This window comes from Lutzomyia longipalpis, chromosome 2, assembly GCF_024334085.1.
Source record: "Lutzomyia longipalpis isolate SR_M1_2022 chromosome 2, ASM2433408v1".
Classification (NCBI taxonomy): Eukaryota; Metazoa; Arthropoda; class Insecta; order Diptera; family Psychodidae; genus Lutzomyia; species Lutzomyia longipalpis.
In genome coordinates, this window is record NC_074708.1 from 13351426 (window position 1) to 13378155 (window position 26730).

The 26730-nt window shown below is 38.8% G+C and overlaps 2 protein-coding genes across 2 annotated transcripts in view; one reads left to right on the forward strand and one right to left on the reverse strand.

The window, feature by feature from the left end:
* LOC129790766 (annexin B11) overlaps positions 1–26730 on the reverse strand; it is a 55798-nt gene extending 29068 nt beyond the window's left edge. Inside the window, exons 1-3 of the mRNA XM_055828475.1 lie at positions 26530–26730; positions 12824–12927; positions 12708–12757 (exon numbers count right to left, since the gene is read on the reverse strand). The gene's annotated coding sequence lies outside the window, so the exon portion shown is untranslated. The remainder of the gene's footprint in view (positions 1–12707; positions 12758–12823; positions 12928–26529) is intronic.
* On the forward strand, positions 326–4723 carry LOC129789212 (uncharacterized protein K02A2.6-like). The gene has a single exon (XM_055825861.1). The coding sequence runs from the start codon at positions 326–328 to the stop codon at positions 4721–4723; it is 4398 nt and encodes a 1465-aa protein (XP_055681836.1).

Consider the following 26730-nt stretch of genomic DNA (forward strand, 5'->3'; position numbering starts at 1 on the left):
ACCACGAGGTGAGCACACTTTTGCTATCCGTGCAACGTCAACAAGCACGACAATTATTCTCTTGTTAAAAATTAATTTTATATTTGAAATAAATACTTTTGTGTATTTCTGGGTTTGGAAACACAGTGTTCTTATTCCCGTGCACCTGCGGAAATTTGGCGACAGAGCCTGAGATATCCTGTAGCCTTTAAAACTAATCAAACGTGTATTCCCAGGTGAGACCGAAATACAACACTGGCGACAGAGCCTGAGATATCCTGTAGCCTTTAAAACTAATCAAACGTGTATTCCCAGGTGAGACCGAAATACAACACTGGCGAACGAGATGTCGAACCACGAGATTTTTGCGGAGCTCACTGATGCCATCAACCGGATGATCGACATGAGGTTAAGCGGAGCCGTCAAAACGGAAGGTCATGGGGCCTCCGAAGTCTCCGTTGATGCTTTGGCGCGCTCGATTACGCCCTTTACCTATGCTCCGGAAAACAATATGACCTTCGATGTGTGGTATGGCAGATACAAATCCACATTTCTCGAGGATGGTCGCAATCTCGATGATCCAGGGCGAGTAAGACTCCTCCTGCGCAGACTGGATAACGCAGCTTACGCGAGATATTCCAATCTTCTGCGCCCCGTCGACCCAGCCACGATTCCCTTCGATGACACCGTCCAGAGACTCACAAAGCTCTTTGGAAAAGGGGAATCTCTCTTCAGTACACGTCGCAAATGTCTGCAATTCGTGATGAAGGAATCTGTCGACTGGGCCACGCATGGAGGGCTTGTGAACAGCATCTGCGAGGATTTTAGATTAGCTGAGTGCACAGCGGATCAGTTCAAGGCCTTGATTTTCTGTATCAGCATACAAAGTGACAAACATATCTTTGTAAGGGAACAGCTGCTGACACGCCTTGAAACTGAGCCCGCCGACAGGATCAACGTGGAGTTTTTGATCGACGAAGCGCAGCGACTCTCGAATATGAAGAAGGATGCCCGCCTGGATATCACCCCTGCAAATGTCAGTGCTCTCCAGAAGACCCGTAAGTCCACCAACTCACAATCTGATCGCCCCTCACGTCCATGCTATCTATGTGGCGACATGCATTGGGTGCGTGACTGTACCCACACCAATACAAAATGCAAAGATTGTGGGAAAATCGGCCACAAGTCGGGCTACTGCCCACCTCAACGTACTCAGGACAACGGAGGAAGCACTGGGAAGGGCAAGAAGAAGTTTTTCAAGAAGAAGAAATCATCAGCAAACACCAACGTAGTTTATGCTCCTCACCCGAGGGGTAGAAAATTTCTAACACCGCGGATCAATGGGCGTCTTATCGAATTCCAATTGGATTGCGCCGCGGATGTTTCGTTGGTATCAAGGAGTACTTGGGAGGAGCTCGGAAAGCCTCTTCTCAGAGAGTCATCCATGAACGTTACGGATGCTCAGTCCAATCGGATGCCCATACTAGGCGAATTTGATTGCGATGTTGTACTCCGTGGGAAGAAAATTCGTGGGCGTTGTATGGTCGTTGGTGGACGAACGTCGAATTTGTTCGGAATCGAGTGGATCGCTGAACTCGGTCTTTGGGATGTAGCACCGAGTGCCTACTGCCACGCTGTCCAAGGAGAATTTGACACGGCGAGCGCTGTCAAGGAAATCCGGGAATCTTTTCCGGGAGTTTTTGGACGTGAGATCGGGAAATGCACACGCATCACTGCTTCCATCCACCTGAAACCCAACGCAAAGCCCATTTTTCGCCCAAAGCGTCCGGTTGCTTTTCATATGCTGCCAGTGGTAGACGAAGAACTGCAGCGTCTGCAGTCATCAGGGATTATTACTCCAGTCGAATATTCCCCATGGGCCGCACCCATCGTCGTGGCACGCAAATCAAATGGAACAATCCGGATATGTGGCGATTATTCAAGTGGCCTCAATGAGTCGATTGAAATGAATAACTATCCTATTCCCGACCCTGATAGTTTATTCAGCCGCTTGTCAAACAAGAGCGTTTTCAGCCACATCGACTTGTCCGATGCATATCTACAAGTGCCCATGGATATTGAGTCGAGCAATCTACTCACTATTCACACTCCCCGAGGACTTTTCCGGTTCAATCGCCTCCCACCTGGCATCAAAAGCGCGCCCGGAATTTTTCAAGAGGTGGTTGAGCGCATGCTCCAAGGAATACCGGATGTGATATGCTATTTCGACGATATCTGTGTCGCAAGTTCGTCCCCAGAAGCACATTTCTCGACACTCAAAACCGTTTTTCAACGTTTGAAGGATTTCAACTTCCGTGTCCGCCTTGAGAAATATCCGGACAAATGTGACGCTATTAAACGGATGCCTGCTCCGAAAAATGTCCAGGAACTACGTAGCTTTCTGGGGGCAATTCAATTTTGGGGAAAGTTTGTGAAGGGCATGAGTGAACTACGCAAACCAATGGACGACCTCCTCAAGAAGAATGCTAGATGGAAATGGACTCAACAATGTCAGAAAGCTTTTATTCGCTTCAAGGAAATTCTGACATCCGATCTGCTGCTTACGCACTACGACCCACATCTGCCTATCACCATAGCTTCGGACGCTTCATCACACGCTATGGGCTGCGTGGCATACCACGAATATCCTGATGGGACATTGAAGGCATTCTACCATGCCTCCCGCAAGATGACAGACGCAGAAATGGGGTACAGCCAGATTGAGAAAGAAGCGCTTGGGATTATTTTCGCTGTAAAGAAATTCCACCGTTTCATTTATGGCCGGAACTTCACGCTCTTAACCGACCATAAGCCCCTACTGTCCATTTTTGGTAGCAAAAAGGGCATACCGGTTCACACCGCGAATCGTCTCCAGAGATGGGCCCTCATACTCTTGGGATACGATTTCACCATCAAATACACATCCACCACCAGTTTTGGGCATGCTGACGTATTGTCCAGGCTTATCAACAATCACCGGCAACCTGACGATGAGGTGATCATTGCACAAATTCTCGATGAGGAGTACGACAACGTGGTAGTCCAGGAAGTGACCACCCAACTGCCTGTGAATTTTCAAATGATCAAGGACGCTACCGCTGCCTCAAGGGACCTACAATTGTTGATTGGATACATCAAGGGTGGATGGCCGCCTTCCCAGAAGTCCATCAAATCTCGGGAAGTAGCTCGTTATTTCAAGATACGTGATGCTTTGTCAATTATTAAAGATTGTGTCTTTTACAGGGACCGTGTGGTGGTACCAGAGACATTCCGGAGCAAGATTCTCGCACAGCTTCACGAGGCGCACCCTGGCATGTCACGCATGAAAGCCTTGGCCCGCAGTTACGTTTTTTGGCCAGGCTTGGATGAAGATGTTGAGACGAAAGTGCGCCACTGCTCCGATTGTGCCACCGCATCCCGGTCCCCTGTCAAGACCAATCTTGCATCATGGCCGTTGTCCACTGGCCCATGGCAACGGATACACTTGGACTACGCCAAGTACAAGGGAGATTATTTTCTGCTCGTCATCGACGCTTATTCGAAATGGCCAGAAGTATTCCGTACATCTTCAACGACAACAACTATCACCATTCAGAAGCTTGTGGAAGTTTTTGCCCGACATGGTCTTCCGGAAGTCATCGTTAGTGATAATGGGACGCAATTTGTCAGCGATGAGTTTCAAGAGTTTTGTCGTCTCAACGGAATACAGCATATTCGCACCTGCCCCTACTCCCCAGCAAGCAATGGGCAGTGCGAACGACTAGTGGATACTCTCAAGCGATCCCTGGAAAAGCAATCTGCGCAGAAAATCGACACGGCACTTCAGAGATTTCTGGCCAACTACCGTGTGACTCCCAATGATTACGCGCCTGCAGGGAAATCTCCATCAGAAGTTATGTATGGCCGCAAGGTACGTACAATCTTTGATCTCCTGAAAGAGCGTCCCAAGGAGCCCCTGCAACGCAATGAGAAGATGGAGAGAGACTACAATAAGAAGCATGGCACGAAACAGAGTTCCTTCTCGAAGGGGGAGGAGATCTATGCGAAGAAATTTGCACAAGGGGGTAAATGGAAGTGGGTTCCTGGCAAAATCATTGAACGTCGTGGGACGGTTACTTACAATGTGCGGCTCAGTGATGGACTCATCATCAGGTCTCATGTGAATCAACTCAAGCGCCGTTTTAGTGAGACGCCAGACACACCTGCTGATACATCATCGTCTGATTTGCCAATTTTTGCACCCTCTTCCGTGCCATTACTCTCTCAAGTACAGCCTCAACACTCGCCACAGCCAGAATCTTCACGTAGATCGAGTGCTTCTGAGACTCCTGTACTTCCACAGCCTTCTCGAACTCCACAAAAGACACCGAAAGATCCACCTGCCGAAGTTCAATCACCAATAGCTGGCCCTTCTCGTGCAACGCCGCCACGAGTTACACCCCCACAACCATCTCCGCGTATGTCACTGCAAAGCAATCCACCGCAATCTGCTATCACTATTAGTTCGGACACTGAGGATTCTGCTACGACGCCTTATGAGGACACAGTGACTACTCCTGAAAGAAGCAACGCGGGACAAAGTGAGGATGTTGAGGATAATCCAGCTACTCCAGATCATTCCCCGGAACTTGAGCGTCCAGCTCCACCTACACCATTGTACCGTCGCTTGCGTGCACGACCGTACAGGATCAGCGAGCGTTTCAAGAACCGAGAGGATCGTCAGGATGAACCTTCCGCTCCTTAGGGGGGAGGTGTTATGTGGATGTTTAGAATTCCCGCCCAAGAGCGGGATGCGCGACTAGCGCCATTCACCTCGTAGTGGCTCATCTCAAAATGATCCACCGGATATGCCAAGTCACTACCACGAGGTGAGCACACTTTTGCTATCCGTGCAACGTCAACAAGCACGACAATTATTCTCTTGTTAAAAATTAATTTTATATTTGAAATAAATACTTTTGTGTATTTCTGGGTTTGGAAACACAGTGTTCTTATTCCCGTGCACCTGCGGAAATTTGGCGACAGAGCCTGAGATATCCTGTAGCCTTTAAAACTAATCAAACGTGTATTCCCAGGTGAGACCGAAATACAACATATACTAATTTAAAGAATCTTTCTATGTTTTAATTAAGATTTAAAATTAATTTTTTGATTGCATTGTGAATTTATTTTAAAAATTCTATTGTGAAAAAAAAAAGATTTAATAATTTATATGGAAACTTTCTTTGTAGAGCTTTTAATAAACGAAGGCAAAGTTACGCGTTGTTTAAGCTTTAAACAGTGGCTTTAATCGATTACCTTCGTAAGTAAAGAAGCCTCTTTGTATGATTAAAATTGGAAATATGTATGTTCGATTAATAATTTTCAATTTTTGCAATTGACTTCTTCCGGCTACTTTCTCGGCCACTTCTACCTACTAAATTTTTCCCTATTTTGCTCCTATGTTTTGGTACCTACCAACTATAAACTTTGTGTTCATAAGTTTATGGTATTATGTACATTATTTGTAAACAAGGCAATAGAATATGCTGGCTATGTACGCTTCATATATCAACTGTGCTTTTATTCCATGCCACTCGAATGCAATGCACTTTGCCATTAAAATTCAAAGAGAGCTCCTTCCCGGGGATGCTTGATATAAATTTCAGTGCAAGGCAACTTTTACAATTTCTCCGCGATTTTTCATGCAACTCATGGAAATTATTGCAGTGGAATAAATGTGAAAGATTCTTCTATAGCATTGAAAGAAAAAGGCCCCGGAGACAGACAACCCAAGGAGTCACATCAGTCTTCACTTGACTCTTGTTGGCTCTGCTGTGTGGTGTAGGGAAAACTTGAAGCAGGGTGGGGGGATACACGGGGGATTTTGCCTCTGGAGAACATACTGATGAAAAATTTGCACATCCAAATGCAAGCGGATGTCTTCTTGGTGAAAATATCAACTCTCTCATACGGAGTAGAGGATGTTGAGATGATTGGTGTGGAAAATTAGAATTGCACGAGGGAATGAAAGTTCTCACACAGAGAAATTTCCAAGATGATCATGCGTAAAGTTAATTCAATAGTTCACCCACTTTTAGTGCTTTTGACATTACGATGAGTTTCAATGAGTATTTGAGCATGAAGCAGGAACTTTGTACATTTTCTACAGCAATTAATAAGAGGAACACTTCTCAGCTACAAAGAACTAAAATTAAATATATTAAATTCGTCATTCTACCATTTTGTTCATTCCCCTTTGAACACTTTCTGTCTGTATAATTAATAAATAATTTTACTAGTTCCCCATTATAACAAAATATTTGATAAAATTACTAAAATAGTGCCGAATTCAGCATAAATAAGCAATAATAATAAATTTTTCCAAAATTTCTGCTGATATTTCAATTTGTATTCTTTTGTGAGCCTCATTGTAAAATTAATTGAATTTATATTGAACACAGACTCACAAATTGCGCTTACAGGTATTATATTTTTGGCAATGCAAGGGAGGGGGGTATGTTTTTACACATCATTAGGCATTTCCAGCTATAACCGCTTGGCTAGGCAGCACGCACTTGCAATGACAACGCCAGGGGAATATTGAAATAGTTTTTTTTATGGTATAAAAGCCATTTAGTAAATGTTGCGGAAAATCACAAATTAGTGGAAAATGTCAGGAAAACTGTGGGGGAAACATTAGGATGACCTGTTAAGCTCATTATGTATTTAAATCACAAACACATCTAAATTGAATCATTATCAGTAAATTTGTAGGTATTATCAATTGATTTTAATGCTTGCGTTTGGAGTAACAAAATTTATTTAATATGCTTTAAGTTTTTATTTATACATTTTACGATAAGATATTTTATCAGAGAAAGAGCATAAAAATGAAAAATGTATCAAAACTCTTGTTTAAAATTTTAAATAAGCAGTAATTTGAGCTAAATCAGGCTAAATTGAAAGGATGTATAGCTTAGAAAGGAAGATTACAGGTATTAAATTATTGTACATATAGCAATTTAACGTGGAAGTTGTACAATTTTCCATAAATATTTTAGTATCTTTGTGTACCGCCCAATGCAATTTATACTTTACACCATGCAACGCGGGTGCACCTTACTGAATTTCAAGCAGAATATTTAATACTTAAGATTGCAGTTTTAGTTCTACAATATTAAAGTATTAAAATATAACCACCACCTTTAACAATTAAAAAAAGCTTTATCGCTGAAAAAATGTATTTAAGGAGACAAAAATGCGTTATTTATTTTTTTTGGCTAGATTGATTATGACAAAAATTGGTTAAATGAGTCTTTAGAGATTTAGTGGAAATTCAATTAAAATTTCCACTATTTGGATGGCATCGTTACAAACTTGCAAATAAAGCACTCATGATGGGGTTCGCACCATTCTTTGTTGAATTCAATAAATCACATTTCAATGCAGGTAAATTTTAAACGATCTATCATCAATCTAGTCCCATTCATTAAACGTTTCAGGATGGTGAGCACGTCATGCAATCAACAGTGTCGTGTGAACATTTCCCAAAAGAGCTTTCATTATAAATGTACCTTAAAGTGAAAATGTGCTTTTAAAATTCGAAAAGCTCAACTAACTAACATAACCAAACCCACTTACAGGACAGCCCCAGTCTTCTAAGGGATTTTTTGTGCATTAAAGTGGATGCTGATAGAGGGGTAAAAAAAAAGCTCACCATGTCCGCACTTTAGTGACAAACTTTTGCTATTTAGCTTGCACTATAGAGATTTCCGGGAAAGCAGTAGCTACGACTCTTTAATTTTTAAATTAGTTGAGAAATTTTAAAAATTTCCACTGCGGAAGTGGCTCTTTTGCAATTTTAACGACACAAAATTGAATAAATTTTTTATCTACCATCCCAGGAAGTTCCTTTAAGTGAAATGGAGGGTTTTTTTAGAGAGCAACCTAAAGGTACACTGCAGCTGCTGCAAGTGATTTTTTATCCTTCCCAAAGGAGCAGCTACGTCCAAGAAAAATTCTACGAATTTTCTTGTCATAGAAATGGGTTAAATTTTGAAGAAGAAATTTGCTTATTTATGAAATTTTCCCTTTATTTTATTCTTTAAAGAGCTTCTCTTCCAGCAAAGTAAAAAAAAATAATTACAAAAAATGATTTTATTCTATGCAAATTTGTGCTTCTCATAATAGTACCCAATCTGGAGTAAAGAAGATGAAATTACTGACCTGGTAAATAAACTAATTGAGTGAGTATGTAACAAGAAAAGCACCCCAAATTACCACCCCCTAATCATGCAATAATACTCTCTAATGATAATTGGGTCCAGACAAGAACTTTTGCTCTTCTCGGGTTCTCAATCGAATCCCAGCGCATGGCGTAATATGTATTTGTGGAGAGAATGGCAAAAATACTATAAGCAAAAGCAAATGAATATATGGGGTATGGGGAGGGGGATAAAATGAGGAAAATTGATTGCAATCAGGCAGCAATCAAAAGCGCGGGCGTTTCAACCCAAAATTACCTCTCTCTGACGTACACACATACATATAGGGGAGAGAGAAATTCCTCGGCGGAGTTTGTGGAGCATTGAAGGAGTCGCTATGGAATTTCACCTCTAATTGGTGCTCTTTTTCTCCTCCATACACGAAATTATTCAGCACAGTGTAATTTTCTTGGAGGATGCTAATTTACATAATTAGTGGCACAAATTGAATGTAATTCCAAACGTACGAGAGAGACGTGCTGCTTAGTGGAGATAATTTGAGCGGCGTCTCTCCGCCCCCCAAACCCTTAGGTGCCCTTATATGGGTGTGAGAATGGGTACACGGAGTACAGAGAGGAAATGACGCCAATGGGAAAGAGGAAGTGCGGGTGGTTTGTGTTTGGAAATGTGTATGTGTGTTCAGTGGAAAATCTGTAAAATCTCCATGTGTGCTTGTAACTTTTGTAGAAATGCTCAAAATGTAAATAATTGCCAGCAGTATGTGGTAAAGGTGAATTGAAAAGTTAAACCTTTCGACATTTTGCCCTTTTCATTTTCCCACCCTTGCATCCCATCACCGCCCCGCAACATAGTGCGCACATTTTCGCTCCAAGCATGAAACTTTGTTAATTTACACGAAAAATTTGCAGAGATTTTCATGCTTCACAGAATCTAAAAGAAAATCTCACCAACTATGGAGAATTTATTGAATTCATGCGAGAAATGATGATTCTTTTTTGTCATCACATCTGCGTGGGTGACTCCATGGGGCGGGGGGACATTTTGCAGCCCACAAGTCACTTTTCTGGATGACAGAGTAACTTCTGCAGAGCATTTTATCGCCTCCACACCAGCTCATAAATCAGCCAACGCGAAAGTACATGTGTAAATGCCAAATGAAATTAACACTGCCCATTGGTCCAAGCCAGTGTGTTGCCTATTTTGGCGGTTACCGAGATTATGGGGTTTGTGAGAAATTTTTGGGTGGGTGACAAAAGGAATTTCACACGCACCCCTATTTACCTCAACCTCCCATGGGAGAAACCATCCCCCCAAGTACAGAGTCAATTTAGGAGAGGAAACATCCCCCCACATAAACCCACAACAGCCCAATCAGAATATTGTTTCAATCATCCCACAGAGAGAGATCTCAAATGTGCTTTTGGTGATGATTTATGGTCTTTGTCTCGATACCATCGACTTTCATTTGCCATGATGAAGCAAATGTTCCATCCCATCCCCATCAAATACATGCCATTCCTCATATTTCTCCAATATGCTATATCAGATCATGTTTTATCCCACAGAATTGTGTTTTGATGGCAAATAGACAAAAGTGATTTGCATTGAAGGTCTTGAAGGTCATAAGATGATGAATCATGAATTTGATAATAATTAATATTTTTTTTTAAAGATTCTACTCATTATTTCTTTTGTAGTTTTAAAGATACTCTGATTATGACATTACTTGTCTTCTAGTGACATAGATTGAGAGAAGTTTAAGTGTCTAAAAACACCCTAAAGAAAAAATTACATTAAAAATATTAAAATAATAATATTTAAATATTAGAATAAACTAGAATGAACATCAGACGTCAGTAATGAAATATCAAAAGATTTAAAAGAAATGTCAAAAAATAGAAACAAAATGTCAAAAATGTAGGAAAAAGAAAGTTAAACGTTTGAACAAACGCTAAACTTTAGAAATAAATGAAATAGGCAGGATTGTGCCTATAATTCTGGACTGCGATCCGATTTTCCGACGCTGACCGGGGAAAGTTAACTTTTCGAAAAATTTCCATTTAGAAAAAAAAATGTCGAAAAATTGATTAGAAATGTCAAAAATGAGAAGAAAAATCCCAAATGTAAGAAACAAAATTTCAAACGTAAGAACATAAAGCTTAAACTTAAGATAAATAAACAGAACGTATAACATTATAATAAACGCTTAACGTTAGAAAGAAAATGTCGAAAAATGGAAAAGAAAGGTCAAAAAATTTAATAAAGAAATGTCAAAAATGATAAACAAAATGCCACTCTTTAAAAAAATTTCTGACTACGCCCTTAAGCTTTATAATAAAATCAAAATTCTAATTAGATATTACGATCCTATTCCCTGTAATCAATCATTATTATCTCAATTATTTATTTATTAGCATTACAATCTATATAATAAAGAAAGGTCTGTTTGTTGGTAATCTTCGTGTCTGTACAGCTATACAAATCTACACCGTTTTACCGATCGCGATGAAATTTGGTACAGAGGCTCCTTATATCAGGCGCTTTCGAGTGGCCGTATCCATTTTCCCCCCAAAGCCCCCCTTCGGGTAGCCCCCATATAACTCTCATGCAGTTTTTGCGAATTTTTGAATTTGGCGCCCGAAATGTTGTATGAAAATGATTTCTTCTCTTTGCAAATTTTTCTTTTGGGTTTGATAAGTGGCCCTAATCGCCCTAATCTACCTTTAAACCTTCACAATTTATTTTCTTTAAAATTTGCGCGAAGCGCAAGAAATCCCCGCGAAGCGGGGCGAGGTAAATTGGAGCGAAGCGACAATTTACCTCGTCTTCCAATAAGCTCGTCGTCAGTGTAGCATTACTGGATTAGTTTTCATCTAATTAAAACTGGAATGCATTTACCTTGCTAATGAACCGTAGAATTGTGCCTCATTAACTGGCATCCGTATGATGACAAAGTGCAATAATCACAGATCCTAAGTGGATTATGCAGATGGAATTTACCTCTGCATTGTACAAATTCTCCTAACTATGTATTATGTGAAACATTTAGTATGTTATGATGAAAGAACATAAAAAAAAATTCGCAGAATTTCCATCTGCTCTACAGTGAGATATTCAGAAGGCTCAGAAGGTAATTTAATTTAATGGAATATGTTGTGTGTGAGTACCACGGACGACAGGTTGACCGCAATTCCTAGTGCTCTTTCGACATTCTATCAACACGCATGCATTTGGGGGGGTGAGATCTGTGAGTGAGGGAGAGATGTCCTGAGGGACTTTTCACACCCGCAGGTTGGTAATAGTTATGATATGACGAGGATAGTAAACACATATCCGAGGGAGGTATGACAAAATTAATCATAAATCACAAATTACCACTAGGATGAGCAGCGTCTGAGCATGCGGAGTGAATTCACCTGAAATCCATCTCATAGCCACTACCAATCCCCAGCCAGGAGCTTAATGGTATTTGCCACAATAATAATATCAAATTAGCTTCCCGACGATCCAATTTCCACTCACCGCCTTGGCATAACAACATTCACACTTATATACAGGCACACACACCCAGGGCTCTAGATAACCTTCCCCAGGAAGGATTGATGGGGTATACGAGGTCACAGGGGGAACAACTTAAGCTGACGTGCAATAAAATCATGTAATGGTCAATTACTCAGCAACCTCAATCCTCCCCATGCTCATATACGGCGGTATATGACTCAAATGCATTCTGTCGCCCCAACGAATTCCCCACTCTGGGAATTGAATCAACATAGCACCTCATCCCCTGACAACCCCCCTAAAACTCCTTCCGGGAGGAATAGCTGAAGAAATTTTCAGATACGGAGAATTATTCATGCGGCAAATGACATTCTGAGATGGAGAGAGAGAGGAGGAGATTGAAATGATAATTGTCCAAAATGCAATTTAAGACCCCACTTTGCTTTTGGGATTTCCGGGATTGCTTGTGGTTCCCATCAGAGTGAGTTCCTCGAGATTCTTGGTGGTGTTCAATTGGATGGGTATGTGTGTATATAAAGTCAGATTAAATGTGGCAGTCATAAATCTCTAAAGGAAAATATTTACGATTCAATTTTGTTATAAACACTCTGTCGTAAATGTTGGTAAATTCTTGGGATTCACGGGAATGTTTAGTGGGGGGATGGCAAGAAATCCAAGAAATATATAGAGATATTCATCCAATATTATTTAGTGGTTGTGTTTTATTGGTAAGTTAGATTCTCAACATTTCCACATTTTCATTGAGATTTTGACATAAATATTGTAACGTGAGACAAGAATCTTCCTCTGGAATTGAATAAATTGACTTAAAATGGCTTTGAAATTAAGATGGACACGCCTGGTTGCTACCTGACGCCTCCACTTTGCTTAAAATCAATCGTATTCAAAGTAATATTCATTAACTACTCTTTACCATTTTTTTTTCAATGTATATTTTACCCCCATTTACCACAAGTTGCCCTTAAAATTTAATATATGAAATTTCAAACAAAAACTCACCTCAAATTCAAATTAATCCATCTCACCCCCGAAATAGTCCATGAAGCACTCTGAAATTACGAAATATCTCATCATTAGTATGTCTATTTGTCGTAGGTTGCAGATATTATTCTCACCATGGTACCGTGAATGAAGACAAAGAACTGGGTGCATGATCCAGCATATGTTTGTACATATAGTCATTTCCAAAGGCAGGATTATACAGCATAGTCGAATAATTCTGGAAACGTAGAAATTCTGAGTGAATAGCACTTCGCCACCTTTCAGACTTCACACATATGCATTTTCGCACATTTCCCCCCTTTCCCCCACCCCCAAAGAGACGTCCGTTTTGGTGAAAAGCGAAATTGCTGAGCAATGAAGTTTCGTATATCAGGGAGAAACTCCAATGGCCCCCATTGTGCACTGTGTGTGTATGTAATTTGCACCCCAAAAGCAGCGGTTGTGGTTAAAATTGTGCGGTAGTGTGAAATGAAATGAAAATACATTGTTTGCATTATGTGAGCGAAAGAAAAATACAAACAGTTGCAGGAGGAAGTTTGCAGGACAGCTTAATAAATCCCGCTTGGATTTAAAATTGCACATTGACCTCGCTTTTGCTTTTCTTTTTCCCACACAGAGAGATAGCAAAACCGCAGCTTTTTCCTATATTTTATTTCATCTGCGCAATACTACAACTTATAAATATATAAGCTTTCACTATATATGCTGAATTATATGTTATAGAGCTTTTTATGTAAATGCGACGCACGCATAGTGAAGAAGATGCTCAAGTGATTGAGAGTTTTCACCGAGATTTATGGCCGCTTCTTCACCTAGAAAACTCTCTTCAACATTTTCTCTGCCATGAATGCTCTCATGTGAGTGATTTGCCCATCACGGAGAGGAATATTTTTCACACACAAACCTCCCCCGAGGAAGTCTTTACATTTAAATTATTAACTTTTTTTTCTGTGTGTGGGAAAAACCCAGAGAGGAAAACCATATTGCTTGCTGAAAAATTTCCATATCATTTTTTTTTCATCTCTAAAGGTTAGAGAAAGTAAAGAGAGGATTGGAAGTTCGAGGAATATTTCATTCATTAAGTAAAATAAATACAAGAAGAGAGCTCTTTGGGGGTTTCACTAACTTATACTTACTTTGCTGGCTTCGTTGCAGCTCTGTTCTCTTGGAAATTATTCCTTAGTCAGGCTTTTGTGAAACTTGCAGTTTAATTTATTGAATTTTCAAAACCCTCTAAAATCATCTTCATAAAAAATATCGTTCACCTTTCACAGAGAGAAAATTACAAAAAAAAAGTAAATTGAAGTCTTTTAAGGGTGGGGCATAGTAGAGGATATAGCGCATAGAATCATTTTTGCTTATCAAACATTAAATGTTCATGTGGAAAATTTGAAGTTCATAAAATATTTAATGAGAACTATATGGCAAAAAAGCTCTCTGAAAGCTTTGAAAGCAATCCCTTTGATCAAAAATTATACCTGCCAAATTATTTTGGGCTTTTTAGAATCGTCCATTTTTGAATGCTTTTTGCTACCTGCTTTTTGCAACAAAATTCACAAAATATCACGATGAATTTATTCTAATTAGTGCGCACCGGAAGGGTGTTGGTGGAGGTAACATGGAGACGCAGGCGGAAATATTGTACATAATGTATGCGGCATCTAATCAAATTGAACCTTTTCGAAGCAGCAGAGGAGTTTTGGGGATGTAATTTGATTTAATGATTTCCGCTTCAGCGACAATTTATGATTTTATAATTTAATTTTATACGCAAAATTACATTTTCCACCCAAACCTTTTTTGTTCGAAACTCCTCTGTGATTTTTTTGCGTGACAACTCATCCGCTCAGGTGTTCAAAGGTAAAAAAACGAAGAATATTTTGGAGGAGTATTAATCTTACAGTTTTTTGTGCATTGCACAGAAATTGATGCGGAAAATGACCATGGATTGTGTAAAGAAGGAGGAGCTTATGGGGAGGAAAAATCATTTCCTTTTCTGCTATACCATCACATGACCACGATGGTATGTGACCGAAGTTGAGTGGCTCAAATTGCGGAAGTTGCTGAAGAATGACAACGATCGATACATCGCACAGAAGGGGCCATATAAACGCTTGAATATCTCTGTGAGCAGCATCTTCCCGTCCAAGACAGTTCCTTCAACAATTCATCAATCTATCCATCCTCGCCGGCAAGTTGGGCATGGGGGTGGGAACTATGTATGTATGTGAGGGGGTGGAACATTGTGTCCACCATATGAGCTCCCCAATTTGTAAGCTATTCATTATATGCCTCGTCCGCCTCATCCAACTCGTGTTGCTCCTTCAGCGGCGATTGACCTGAGCCACTTACCCTCCCCCTTGACGCAAGACATGATACCATCCCTCTCCCCAAAAGATACCCGAGTTTGCCTATACATATGGGGGTGAATAAACCAAATTAGCCCTCTGTGAAGAGTTCCCAAATATTTATTCTACTGCCACGGGGAGCTACTTAACAGCTTTGATGAATAAACACCTGATAGCAAGTCAATATAGAGCTTCTGAAGCAATTTAAATCGTTCAAAACCATCCAGAGAGCTTTTAATTTCAAACAAAAATCATTAAATACCCTCCCAAAAGGTCTAAAAGTATTGTTCTCTCTAGAAATTCTTGTAAATACAACACCTAAAACTATATATCATTCGTGTTCGTCTTTAACTTGTGCTAAGTCTTATCCATTTTTATCTCTTCTACTCAAATCCACAAAATAGAAAGAGAAAATCCCCAAGAATTGTCTCAACTTTTCCATAGTGAGAGTTTTTGCGAATTAACTGTGTTTCCCCAAAAAAAAAGAAGCTTTGGTGGGGAAACACGAAAAGAAATGGACAAAAAGAGTCGTAAAATATGTGGAGAATGTGGGTGGGGGGGGGATGGTGTGAGGGTGTGTTTCTAAACAAACCTACAAAATTGCCAACTGTTGTTCGACTTGCTGTTGCAACACTCATAAAATCCACACACATACACATATCAAGAGAATTTCCGCAGGGTGTGCTTCCTTTAAGACCATTTTCCTGCCGCATCACTTTGCAAAAGTATTTTTCCCCCACTTGCTATAGCACACAATTTCCCAAAGCTACCCCCCCCCCCCTTCAATAAGTGTGGGGCCAAGGGCGAGGGTGGGTATGGGAGGGGTGTGAGTGAAAATTGAGAGTATAATGTGAGTATAATGTATATAAGTTTCTTGCTTGAGGGGGAGGGAAACTTTTATCGGGGATAGAGATGGGTGAATTCTCTCTTACACCCCCATGCAAGTTTATCAAAAGTTTCCTCCCATCAAACACACATGATGTGATTCGACTTTTATGTGGCAAAGTCTCTTTGCTCTCGCCCCTGCTCATCAAGTTATTAACTACCAAAGTGAAAGCTTCGTACCTTTCGCTATTTTACTATATATGAAACTTGATTGGATGCGATTTGAAATTTGAACTCTCACTACAGCTACTCTATATGGTTCTTGTTTACTCTACTCCAGAGGAAAATTCTTAATAATTTGATATTTATTTAGAGGAGCATGGGGATAAAATGGGTGACGCAGAAGTTGCGGAAAAGTTCAGAAACTCCTGCTTTCTCGCGAGGTGGATTAAAGTGAGTACCTAAACAGATTTTAAGAGTATGAAAGGAGCTTATTCATTTAGATGTATTGATTAGTATTAGTTTACTTTAAATAATGCAATCTATGGTAATAACTTTATTATTGGAATTTTTAATTTCCACGCTTAATCTATGAAAGATGTTATTTAACCTTTGGAGGATTTTGCTGGCCAAAGTGATCAATTTGACATTTTTTAAATCGTCACAGAATAAAATGTCTTAAAAATATCGTGATATTTTCAACATCTGTATGTAGGGAAGTTTCATTACTTTAAGATTGTCGAAAGAAAATTTGAAAAAACATTTTCTTTTCAGATAAAATGAAGGTCAAATTTTTGAGGTCAGAAATCTCGATCCTCCAAGTGTTAAATCATGAAAATGATTTAAGTTCTTTTCAATAAGGTCAATAAGTTCTTATCAATAATTTCTTAGGTAATCTTTTTAAAAATTCTCTTAAAAATTCTTACACTATTTGACGTGATTTTTATACAAAAATATTTCATCCCAAAATGGCATTGCAATTTATGTTAAGACACAAATCTGGATTTTCTTTGTCATTTTACAATTTAAAGACACTCCCTTCCCCCCCACACCCTCACCTAAAGATAAAGGAGAACCAAGAAAAAGACATCTTCATTTCACTTCGTGCTCAAAGGATTAATTTTCCATTTAAGCGCCTGGAAGTTTTACCTTGAAGAAAGTCTGCGAATTTTGCTTTCTCTCTCTATATTTTCTTCCGCACCACCATGCGCGTTTTCATAGTCAATCTCATTTTATCCACAGCCTTGCACACCCCCAAAAATACCCATTTTGAAAAAGTTGACCTGACGTGGATGAAAAGTCCTCCGCAAGGAAATAAATTAATCCATTTAGGGAGACACGTTTTGTTTATATAAAACGTATTTCTATCCAAACAAGATGGGGTGCTGCCAACTCCTTCCTTCCACCAACGGGGTGTGCGGACAAAACTTGTATATATGTATGAGAGTTTGTGAAAGTTTTTGTGAATTTTGTGCGAAGAAAGTCCCAAGGAAAGTTATGAAATTTCTCAACTTTCAAGAATTTCTTCATCATCCACTTTCACCCCATTATGCCCTGCCCGAAAATGCGGAGCACTTCCACCGCACCCCCCTGTGGAAAGGGGAAAAATAATATAAAATTGTCATCCCCAGGGATCGGTTGCCGAACCATCGCGAATTTCTGGAACGTGCGGCTCTATGGGAAGAAATTCAATTGTGTATGCTATATTAGGCCAGTAGAATTAACGGAAAATGACCCCAAACTTTTAAATAAATTCGGCCTAGCCAAATTTTGCACCATTTGATTCATAAAAATTAAAGAAATTTTTTAATATTTACGTGCATGCTCTAAAACTTATGCTCATTTCAGGAAATGCGTTTGAAAAATTTTTCATACATTTTTCCACAGAAGCCATCGAAGCCATTGAACGAACATGCAACGTCGCTGAATTTCGTGTTCCGAAAAAGTATGATTTGACAGTTGAGAATTTTCGAGTAAATATTTTCATTTTTGTGGGGATTTTTTTTGTGTGAAATAATGTGCGTTTACTTATTATTTCTGCATTATCTCATGTAGGAAGTACTTTTTTTAATCCTCGTTATAATTTGTTGAGTGGAAATTGTAAAAACTATAGTATTTTATGTGGTTTGTGTGAGCAATTTCTTGGAACCTCCCAGTGACGTCACTTGTTCGTTCAATGGCTTTGATGGCTTCTATGGGAAAATGTATGGGAATATTTATACGCATTTTCTGAAACGAGCATAAGTTTTAGAGCACTCAAGTAAGTATAAAAAGGTTTCTTATAATTCTTTGAATCAAATGGTGCAAAATTTGGCTAGGCCGACTTTATTTAAAAGTTATTTTACTTCTCAGCTGGCCTATATACGAAGGAGCGAAAATACTGGAAAATGAGTTGAATTTTGTGGAAAATTTGATATTTCGAGGAGAGCTTGCGGAGGGGCGTAAGTTGGAAATTTGAGAAATTTCCTCCTAGTCCATTCATTGTAATCAAGATCAATCCATCACAGTTGCGTACTGTGTTCATATTCTAATACACAAAAGCCTTTTGTTATATACAACTCCATACCCCGTGGTGCCTATATATGGGGAGACAGTACCAGAATTATAATGTTGAACACAAAGTAATGCATGTTACAATAGATTAGGAAGTATACTGTAGAAGCCAAGAGATTTTCTTTAATAAAAAATAAAATATCACAGATAGTTTTTGTTTTCGCATTTGTATTGTAAGCAAATCATGATGCATATAATGCATGCATCATAAGCGGAGGAAGCATAAAAATATTATAAAATAATCTGTGTGCCAAAGAAGAGACCAAGAGACCAATGTATACGATTGCTATTAGATCAACTTTTAAATATATTATACTAATCATAGATCACGCAGCATGCATCTTATGTATTACATACCAATGCTGAATTTCACGTTTGTTTGGAATAAGTTTAAATAAATTCACTCGTAATTTAATAATTTATTTTTAATAATATAGTGGTAAAATGATTCATAAATAAAATGCAGGGGGTAGACAAAGCCCTTTTTTACCCGAACACAGCAAATAATGGCGGACGGTTTGCAAAGAAATTAAAGGAAGAAAATGACGTCACTTTATTTCGAAAAAGTGCATCAAAATTTTTGAAATCAGTTTTAGTGCATTAATCTTCGTGAGACACCCCTCAAAAGCTATCAATCGATAGAATATTAAATTATCTATCCAGTGGTGGTGGATTTTTTCAGATTGAAGCATTTTCCTGGGTGTCTCAGCGAGTGAGCAGTGAATTCCTATGGAAATAGAGTTTTTGTCTACCCCCTGATAAAATGTTTTTTTTTTAAATTCCCATAGCTAATGCAGTATGTATTCTATGTTTAACTTTCATGCAGCACATGTATGCTGGACTTAATATTCTTATAGCATATGAATGCTGTGTTCAGCACAGGGGGATGCCCAACCCCGAGAAATCAGTACTTTTCGTGAGGCAGCAGGTTCTTCCGATCAAAAGAAGGGATCAATTTGCACAATTCCACTTGCAATCGAAAGTACATTTAATTAGCTTTCGATTGATCCCTATCTCATTATCGAAATAACTTATTAATATAAAAAAAAAGTTAAAGTGTTTCTCAGGAATTGGTCGAGATTGATCGAGATTCGAGAATTCCTCATACATTTTGTTCAACAAAAAGTGACTTTTCTTCACAGAAAATGAGGTTATACCATCCCCTTGGTTCAGCATTAAAGTAGCATATGCATGCAATCAAAGCACGCGTGCAGTATATGCTTATGAACCATACGTATAAGGAGCACAGAATACATAAAGCATATGCGATTATATTTTTTCCACCAACTGTGATAGAATTCTTTGAAGAAATGAGAAGCATTTCTCCATCAACATTTCTTGCTGTGCGAATTTCCAACTAGCTGTGTGTATCATCTCACATGTCATTGTGAAGTGATTGCACTAATTGCAAACTGTCGACTCACTCTTGGATATAACCCCTCAAGCCCCATCACTAGATTTCCAGGGCGGGTGTCTACTGGGTGAGAAATGGAGATGATGGTCTCGTATGTAAATCACTGAAATTGATCTCTCCCTAGACTCTGGTGTGTCAATTTCCTCTGCATCTACCCACACAGTTCTCCTATATATAGAAAACTATATGGGATGTTCCTCTCGAACTGAGGAATGTGTCTATTTTGGGGGGGGGAGGGTAGTAGGAGTGGTGGAGGGTTGAAAATGAGAAGAAAGTTTGAGAAATCACTTGAGAGTTTTGTCTGCAATGCCCAAACAAGCGTACGCCCCGGTCAATCTGAAATTTAGCATTCAATTTCCATCGTCCACCATGAACTTGAGGAATTCTATTTCAATTCTATGTGCTATGCGCAAATCCACAGAGATATTCCCTTCCTCCCCCATCCCTCTTTTCCACTTGAACTTCATTATCATTGTTGGTTTTCGTATGCGAACCATGTATTAATGATTTTCTATTTGAAGGTTTTCTTGTTTCACTGTGGCTTTTAGCTCACAATCCCTTGGCTTCTTCTCTCTCTCTCTTCTTGTTTCCGTCCAACGCAGAGTTGGAAAGCCCTTAGAAAGCTTCCCTTCGAAGCTTTGCAAATTGAGAGATTTTCAATAAATAACATTTCTCTTTATGGCTTCTCTCACACCAGAGAGCTTTCAATGAGTTTGAAAATTTTTGAAATTTCATTCAAAGTACTTCATTTATCGTGCTTTGGCATCTAAAATTAATTCAACTCTGTGTGTACCCAAAAAAGTGACCAGAAGTAGAGCTTTTTGACCAGAGAGAGACTCTCTTCTGTATTTCTGGGGCATCGAGTTGGGGATTTACGTGATCCTCTGGCAACATTCCCTCTGTGGCCATCGTGAGATTTTCCTGCGGTAAATGAAGCAAATTGTTTCATATATATACAAAATCTCTCCTCTTTGCTGAAGAGAGCTTTTCGCTATGTATGTATGTACATGACTTCTAAAAAGGCCACACACCACGACGGAAAATGTGGGATTTCTAATTCTCCTTGCCTTTCTCACTGCTCAACGGAAATGGGTACGAGGATGGACCACAGACGCCCACTTGAAAGCTTTTTCACTATTCAGATCTTTTGGGTGTTTCCACGAAATTAAATTGTTTGCCCCAATTGCGCTTGTGGTGGGGGCAAGTGGTAGAAGGATGCAAGTGGAGACGCCTGGTATAACCGATATCACACCCATCACTAAATTCTCATTGACTTCACAATGGGCCTCATTAATTCCCACACCTGCCTGTGACACGCACTCTGGCACCTCTGAAAACACGTGTCTTCCGAAGGGATAGGGGTTTCAAATGGAGCGAAGGAGGGCATGAAAGGAACTTCAGTACAGTGGCAAAGGGTTAAGTAATGAACTATTACGCAAGCCAATCGAGGGTTAAAGTGCCCTATGTCGCAATCCTCTTCAAATCCCAAAATGAGGTGCGAGAGACAAGGAGACTACAAAATTAACAGGTGGCAGAGGACTATTATTGAATGTCCATCCCTTGAGGATATTTCCACTAAACTTCTCCATTCAATTTGCCTTCAACTTTTCTCTCACTTCCTTCGGATTCCTTGAGGTGTTTTCGTACACTGAGGAGAAAATCTTCTTTTATGGAATTTAATCTAATATCTGGAAATTAGATTAAACATAATCTTTTGGTGATTTTCTCTTAAGGTATTTAATTTAATTTATGTGCAGTAAATCTCATATTTAGTGATAGTTTAATGATGAAAATAATGTCATTGGATCTTATAAACTACTTTTCATTGAGAAAACTGAATGCTTTACCCAGCTTTTCTAAGTAGGTAGACTAAACTTTTGACCAACTATCATAATTCTAAAATTCTTTTTGTCATCTTTCAATCCCAATTATTATGTAGATTGTTTTCTAAAATTCTTTTTAAAGAGAAGAAAATTTAAAAAAAATCCCCCAAATTATTTAAATCACAAAATTATATTTTCAGAAGTGAATTTAATCTCTTTTGGTCTGAAGGCTTTGGATTTTCATGTTCCCACTGCCTTTCCCCTTGCCATCGGATGTGACACACCCACCTAACTAAACATTGATACATGGAAAGAGGGTCCTCTACAATATACCCCCGTGGATACCCCTCGTAAAGTTCACCTTGTCGAAAATGGGAATTGTGTTCCAATTTCTCTTGCAAAGCGAAGAATGTTTCTCCCAATTGCAAAAGAGGGGACGACACATTTCGATGTCTTTTGAGTAAAGTTCAACGAAAACTACACCCCCTCGTGAGTTAAATTCAAAATTAGGAGCTCTTGGCACTGAGTCACTTCTTCACTTTATGTTAGTTGTCGTTTCAGCAATTTTAACTCCATACACCACCCCCACCCACGTCGGGAGAAAAGGAAAGTGGTAAAGGAGGGTTGAAAGTTTGTACGATGGGACTTTTTGTGGCAATTAACTCATGCAACTAATTGAGTCTAAATTGTTTGATTCTTGAGAAAATTCTCTTTCCTCCCACGGTAAATTCCTTACACAATTGGGGCACAATTAATTTCTTATTTGTCTACCGGCACAGTGTGTTGTTCCGCGTTTGTTTGTGTGTGTGGGTGGGAGTCTTATCGGATTTTGATACAACACGCCACACGACCCATTTAACGTAATTGAACTTTTCCCACCCAAATCCACCAATATTGTGGTTTGGTTTTTTCTTCATCTACGTGGCACACCCCTCTTGCAAATAAAGGATTTTCTCTAAAATTTTGTATTAAACGAGAAAATCCCTTTCTGGAGCTTTTGTTTCCCATCAAGAGCTTTTCAATCCAATTTTCGTTCTACAGCACTGGGGTACAACACACTGAAGGTACAAGTGCTCGGTAAATTTGCCATTAGAAACCACAATATTGCTTCAGCTCGTGTACCTTCTTGTGTTTCCAAAATCGATTAAATATTTTTCAAAGAAAAACCTTCATTGGGAAAAAAAATCGAATACCATGGCGCTCCAATTTCCTTTTAGTTTTGCTTGGGAAAGTGGTGTTGTATGGATGGAAGGGAAAAAGTAGCTTCATGCTGTACCGACCCTTGCTAGTCATAAAAATAAACCAAAGAAAATCCCATATCCTTTTCTAAATTGTCTGCCCGACAGTATCAAGTGGGAATTTGCCAAAATCGCCTCTGGATGGTACATCAATGAACAGGGGGGAATGGTCCCAAAGAGGATTTTGGGAAATGGTAGAGAGGATGGAAATCCGACTCTTCATTATTGTCCAAGAAAAACCCACTCACATTTGTGCAACGTGAGAAAATATTCAAGGAGACAGTTATTGAATCTCATATCCTTCGATTTTTCCTAATATTGCACCACATACACACCCCCCGAGTCGCCATGGGCAAAAAATGAAAAATTCTAGGAAATGCCCACGAGAAAATTCGTCGAAAAAAAAATGGAAGTTGATTTCGATAAGGGGTGCTCAATGCCCCGAAAGCTTCTTAGCTTTCCAATTTTCTTGTGTTTTTTTTTATTATTCATCGTAATTATTTTTTTTATGGGTAGGAAGGAGGGGGTTTTCGTGGAAAGTGAAAACTGCGGACAATTTAACTTTTTTAATTTTCATACTGAATCACATAAATCGCATGAAATGTTGAAGCTGAAAATTTCTGCTTTTGACTTTTGTACAAAAGTTCTGCGATAAAAGCTTTTAAGATAATAAATTCTGCTGTGAATTATGCTACAAAATATTATTAGCTGTATATAGCAGTGAAATTGAACATTTCTTTGACAATTTTTTCTCTTGCCTTCATTAGCAACATTTGAATTTTAATAATTCTCTTACTTGTCAAGTTAAAATTTAAACTTTATAAATTTTTAGATAATTAAGGGATGGTCACGTTATTTTGGAAACTCTACAGGAACAAAATGGCCAAAATGTGAGAATTTCAAATAAATTTTTTGAGCACAAAAATTTATTTTCTAAATCAAAAATACTGAATTCTTATCAGTATTTGGCCATTTAACAAGAGTGCAAGCAGATTTCAAAATTTTGGTTTAAAAATTGGCTTGAAAATCGCTCTTAAAAGTCCCCGAGTTTCCAAAATAACGTGACCATCCCTTATTTAGCAAGTGTGAATAATTAATTTAAATCATATTAAATTTTAACGGATTAAAAATGAATTTTGAAACTTTTTGAAGAAGAAAAAATCAATGAATTATATAGTTCTCAATTCTTTGAATGAGAGCTATAATAAAAATTGCATTAGGAATCCATTCTCTCCATTTGTGAAATTCCAAGAAATCATTCTTTCTGTGCTTTCTTTCAGATGCTTGTGCTTTGCACGCTTTTTGGCTCTCAGACTAATTTATTTATAAGTAAGATCTTCTAGGAAATAGAACATATTTTAAAATACATTGAAGATGAAGGCAAAATAATGCTGCTTTGTGATTTATTGAGTATGTATACCTTTGAATTTATCTTAAAGAATAAATATCGTTAAAGGAATCGACGACTCAGCTCAAGAGAAGCAAACTTCCCTCCTTGATGGGAAATGTATTGACACAGTGGAACAAAGAAATAAATCTTCTATCATACGATTTTACTTCAAGAGAAAATGCTTAAACACATCCACATACACAGCTTTTCCTCAAAAGAGAGGTGGAAGAGGAAAATATATATAACTTTATCTTCCATTTCAATGTGCGACGCGCTTCCTTGTGAGAAAATTCTGCAAACACAACACGGTTTTCTTCTCAATGGAAGAGACACACACATCACACTGCCCAATGGTTCGTGCTGATTTGCTTTCATTGCGGGAGTAATCTTATTGCAATAAACAATGCCCGGAGAATGGTTGCAATCAGTGCATCCACCCCACAGCACACACTGCTGACCAATCGTCAAAGTAAATCATGACAACGCAATCATCCCTCCGCAGGAGCCCTCCGCAATCACATGGCAAATGGAAGTGATCACAAACCCTTGTGCGAACGATGATTCAAGCCATCAGTGTTGCTCTCGTCGTGGCATAGCGCAGATTCTTCATTCTCATCGTCCTCGAGCAAATAGCAATTCTTCTTCACTTAGTGTAATTGAATTTTCAGAGGCGGACAGCGGCGGGCATTAAAGTTGCTCCGATGGCAATAAAAGTGGAAAGAAGTTCCCATCATTTGGAATTAAATTGTCCACCCCCATTGGCAAATGGAGTCCGGTTCCACTATTTGCACTCGCATCTGTCCCAGGGCATTCCTCATCCCTCCACATCCACGACAGGGGCAGTGGGATGAGTATACCGGCTGAAGGAGCGACCTATACACAGTCATTCAAGTCATAAACTCTCCGGGTCCCGGAGGAAATAATTCAGCCAGAAGCAAACGGATGGGACGATGGACCAATGTTAAATAACACCGGGGCGAATGGGGATGAATAAAACAAGGAACGAATTATAGAAAATAATCCTCAGGATGGTTGTTAAAGTCAAACCAATTGACCCTTTGGGGCAAATTCAATTTCATCTGAGGGGACACATTTTTTGTGTGTGCCTTTACTGTCGCAAAATCCCATGGCAGACAAGAAAAATCATATACAGAGCTCTTCTAGGAAAATGAAGAAAAATTCTTCTGATGACAATCATAAGGGTGCTTGGAAAATTTTTAGAACAAAAAACATATTTCATAGAAAAGACATATTTTAAGACATATTTCACCTTTTAAAAAAAATTCTAGAAGTGCAGAGAAGGTAAGGAATTACAGGAAAACATCGCCGAAGGATTCAGTCAAAGGAATAGAAATTAATCAGTCGAGGGGATTTTAATCGAAGAATGGGAAAGTCAAAAGAACAGAAGATAATCCGGATGTAAAATGACAAAATAAATCGCTCAGAAGGACATGAATTATTCAAAGAGAAATAAACAATTTAAAAACTTTTTTTTTCCTAATAATTCTCTCAAAGAGCGAATAAATTCCCTAAAAAACTACAAATGGGGGTGTAAAAGTTCATTATTCCTTTAAGATGAAACCGAGTTAAGTTTTAGTATTTTTGTGTTAAAAATTAAGGTCGAAAATTCAAGAAAGTATTTGTCTTAGCTATGTATAGTATCTATGTATAGTAAATATCTTCACAAGGAGTTTATTCAAGCTTATTTGGGCGATGAATTTATTCGAGGAAACAATTTTAACACGCATTGTCTTTCGGAGAATCAAAAAATAAGAAGAAATGACTAAAAAATTATCTACAAAATGCAAAAATATGCAAGGTCATTGCCCTTTTAGTCCCTTTAAATGTTTCAAAACATCCCCAACAATGTTTCATCATTGAGTTTGTCACTGAATTTTTACAAGAGGTCCTCATCCATACAAGTTCGAATAAGGTCCTATAAATATTCATAAACATTTCCTAAAATGTAATAAATTCAATATTTTAGAGCAATTTGAAAATTTCATCCCAAAAATTCCGTAAATTATTTTTTTCTATGACAGGATCATACCTATATATACATATTTTTTGTTTTAATAATTTATTATTCGTAGATTTTCTAGTCTCTCTGTATTCTTTTTTTTTTTGCTCTGGTTTTCTCTCCATGTGATGGTAATATAAACACAAAAGCTCCCTCCATGCATAATAAATAAACGTGCGAGACATGTGATGGATGAAATAATACTCACTTGACAGATTGTCGCACAGCCACCCCTTGTGGATGCTGCTCTGCGTGTGTGGTGCTTCCCGCCAAGCAGTTCATCCCTCCAGTATGTGGCAAAGCAACATCCGAATCAGATGCCATTTAGGATGTGATTTAAACTCTGCTTGGCATGGAGTGAACTCCAAATCTGCGTATACTGTGCGCCGTGCTTCTGTAGGAGGAAATC

What these genes read in the sequence shown, in the direction of transcription:
- LOC129789212 (XM_055825861.1), top strand. Translation starts at nt 326, where the DNA reads ATGTCGAACCACGAGATTTTTGCGGAGCTCACTGATGCCATCAACCGG.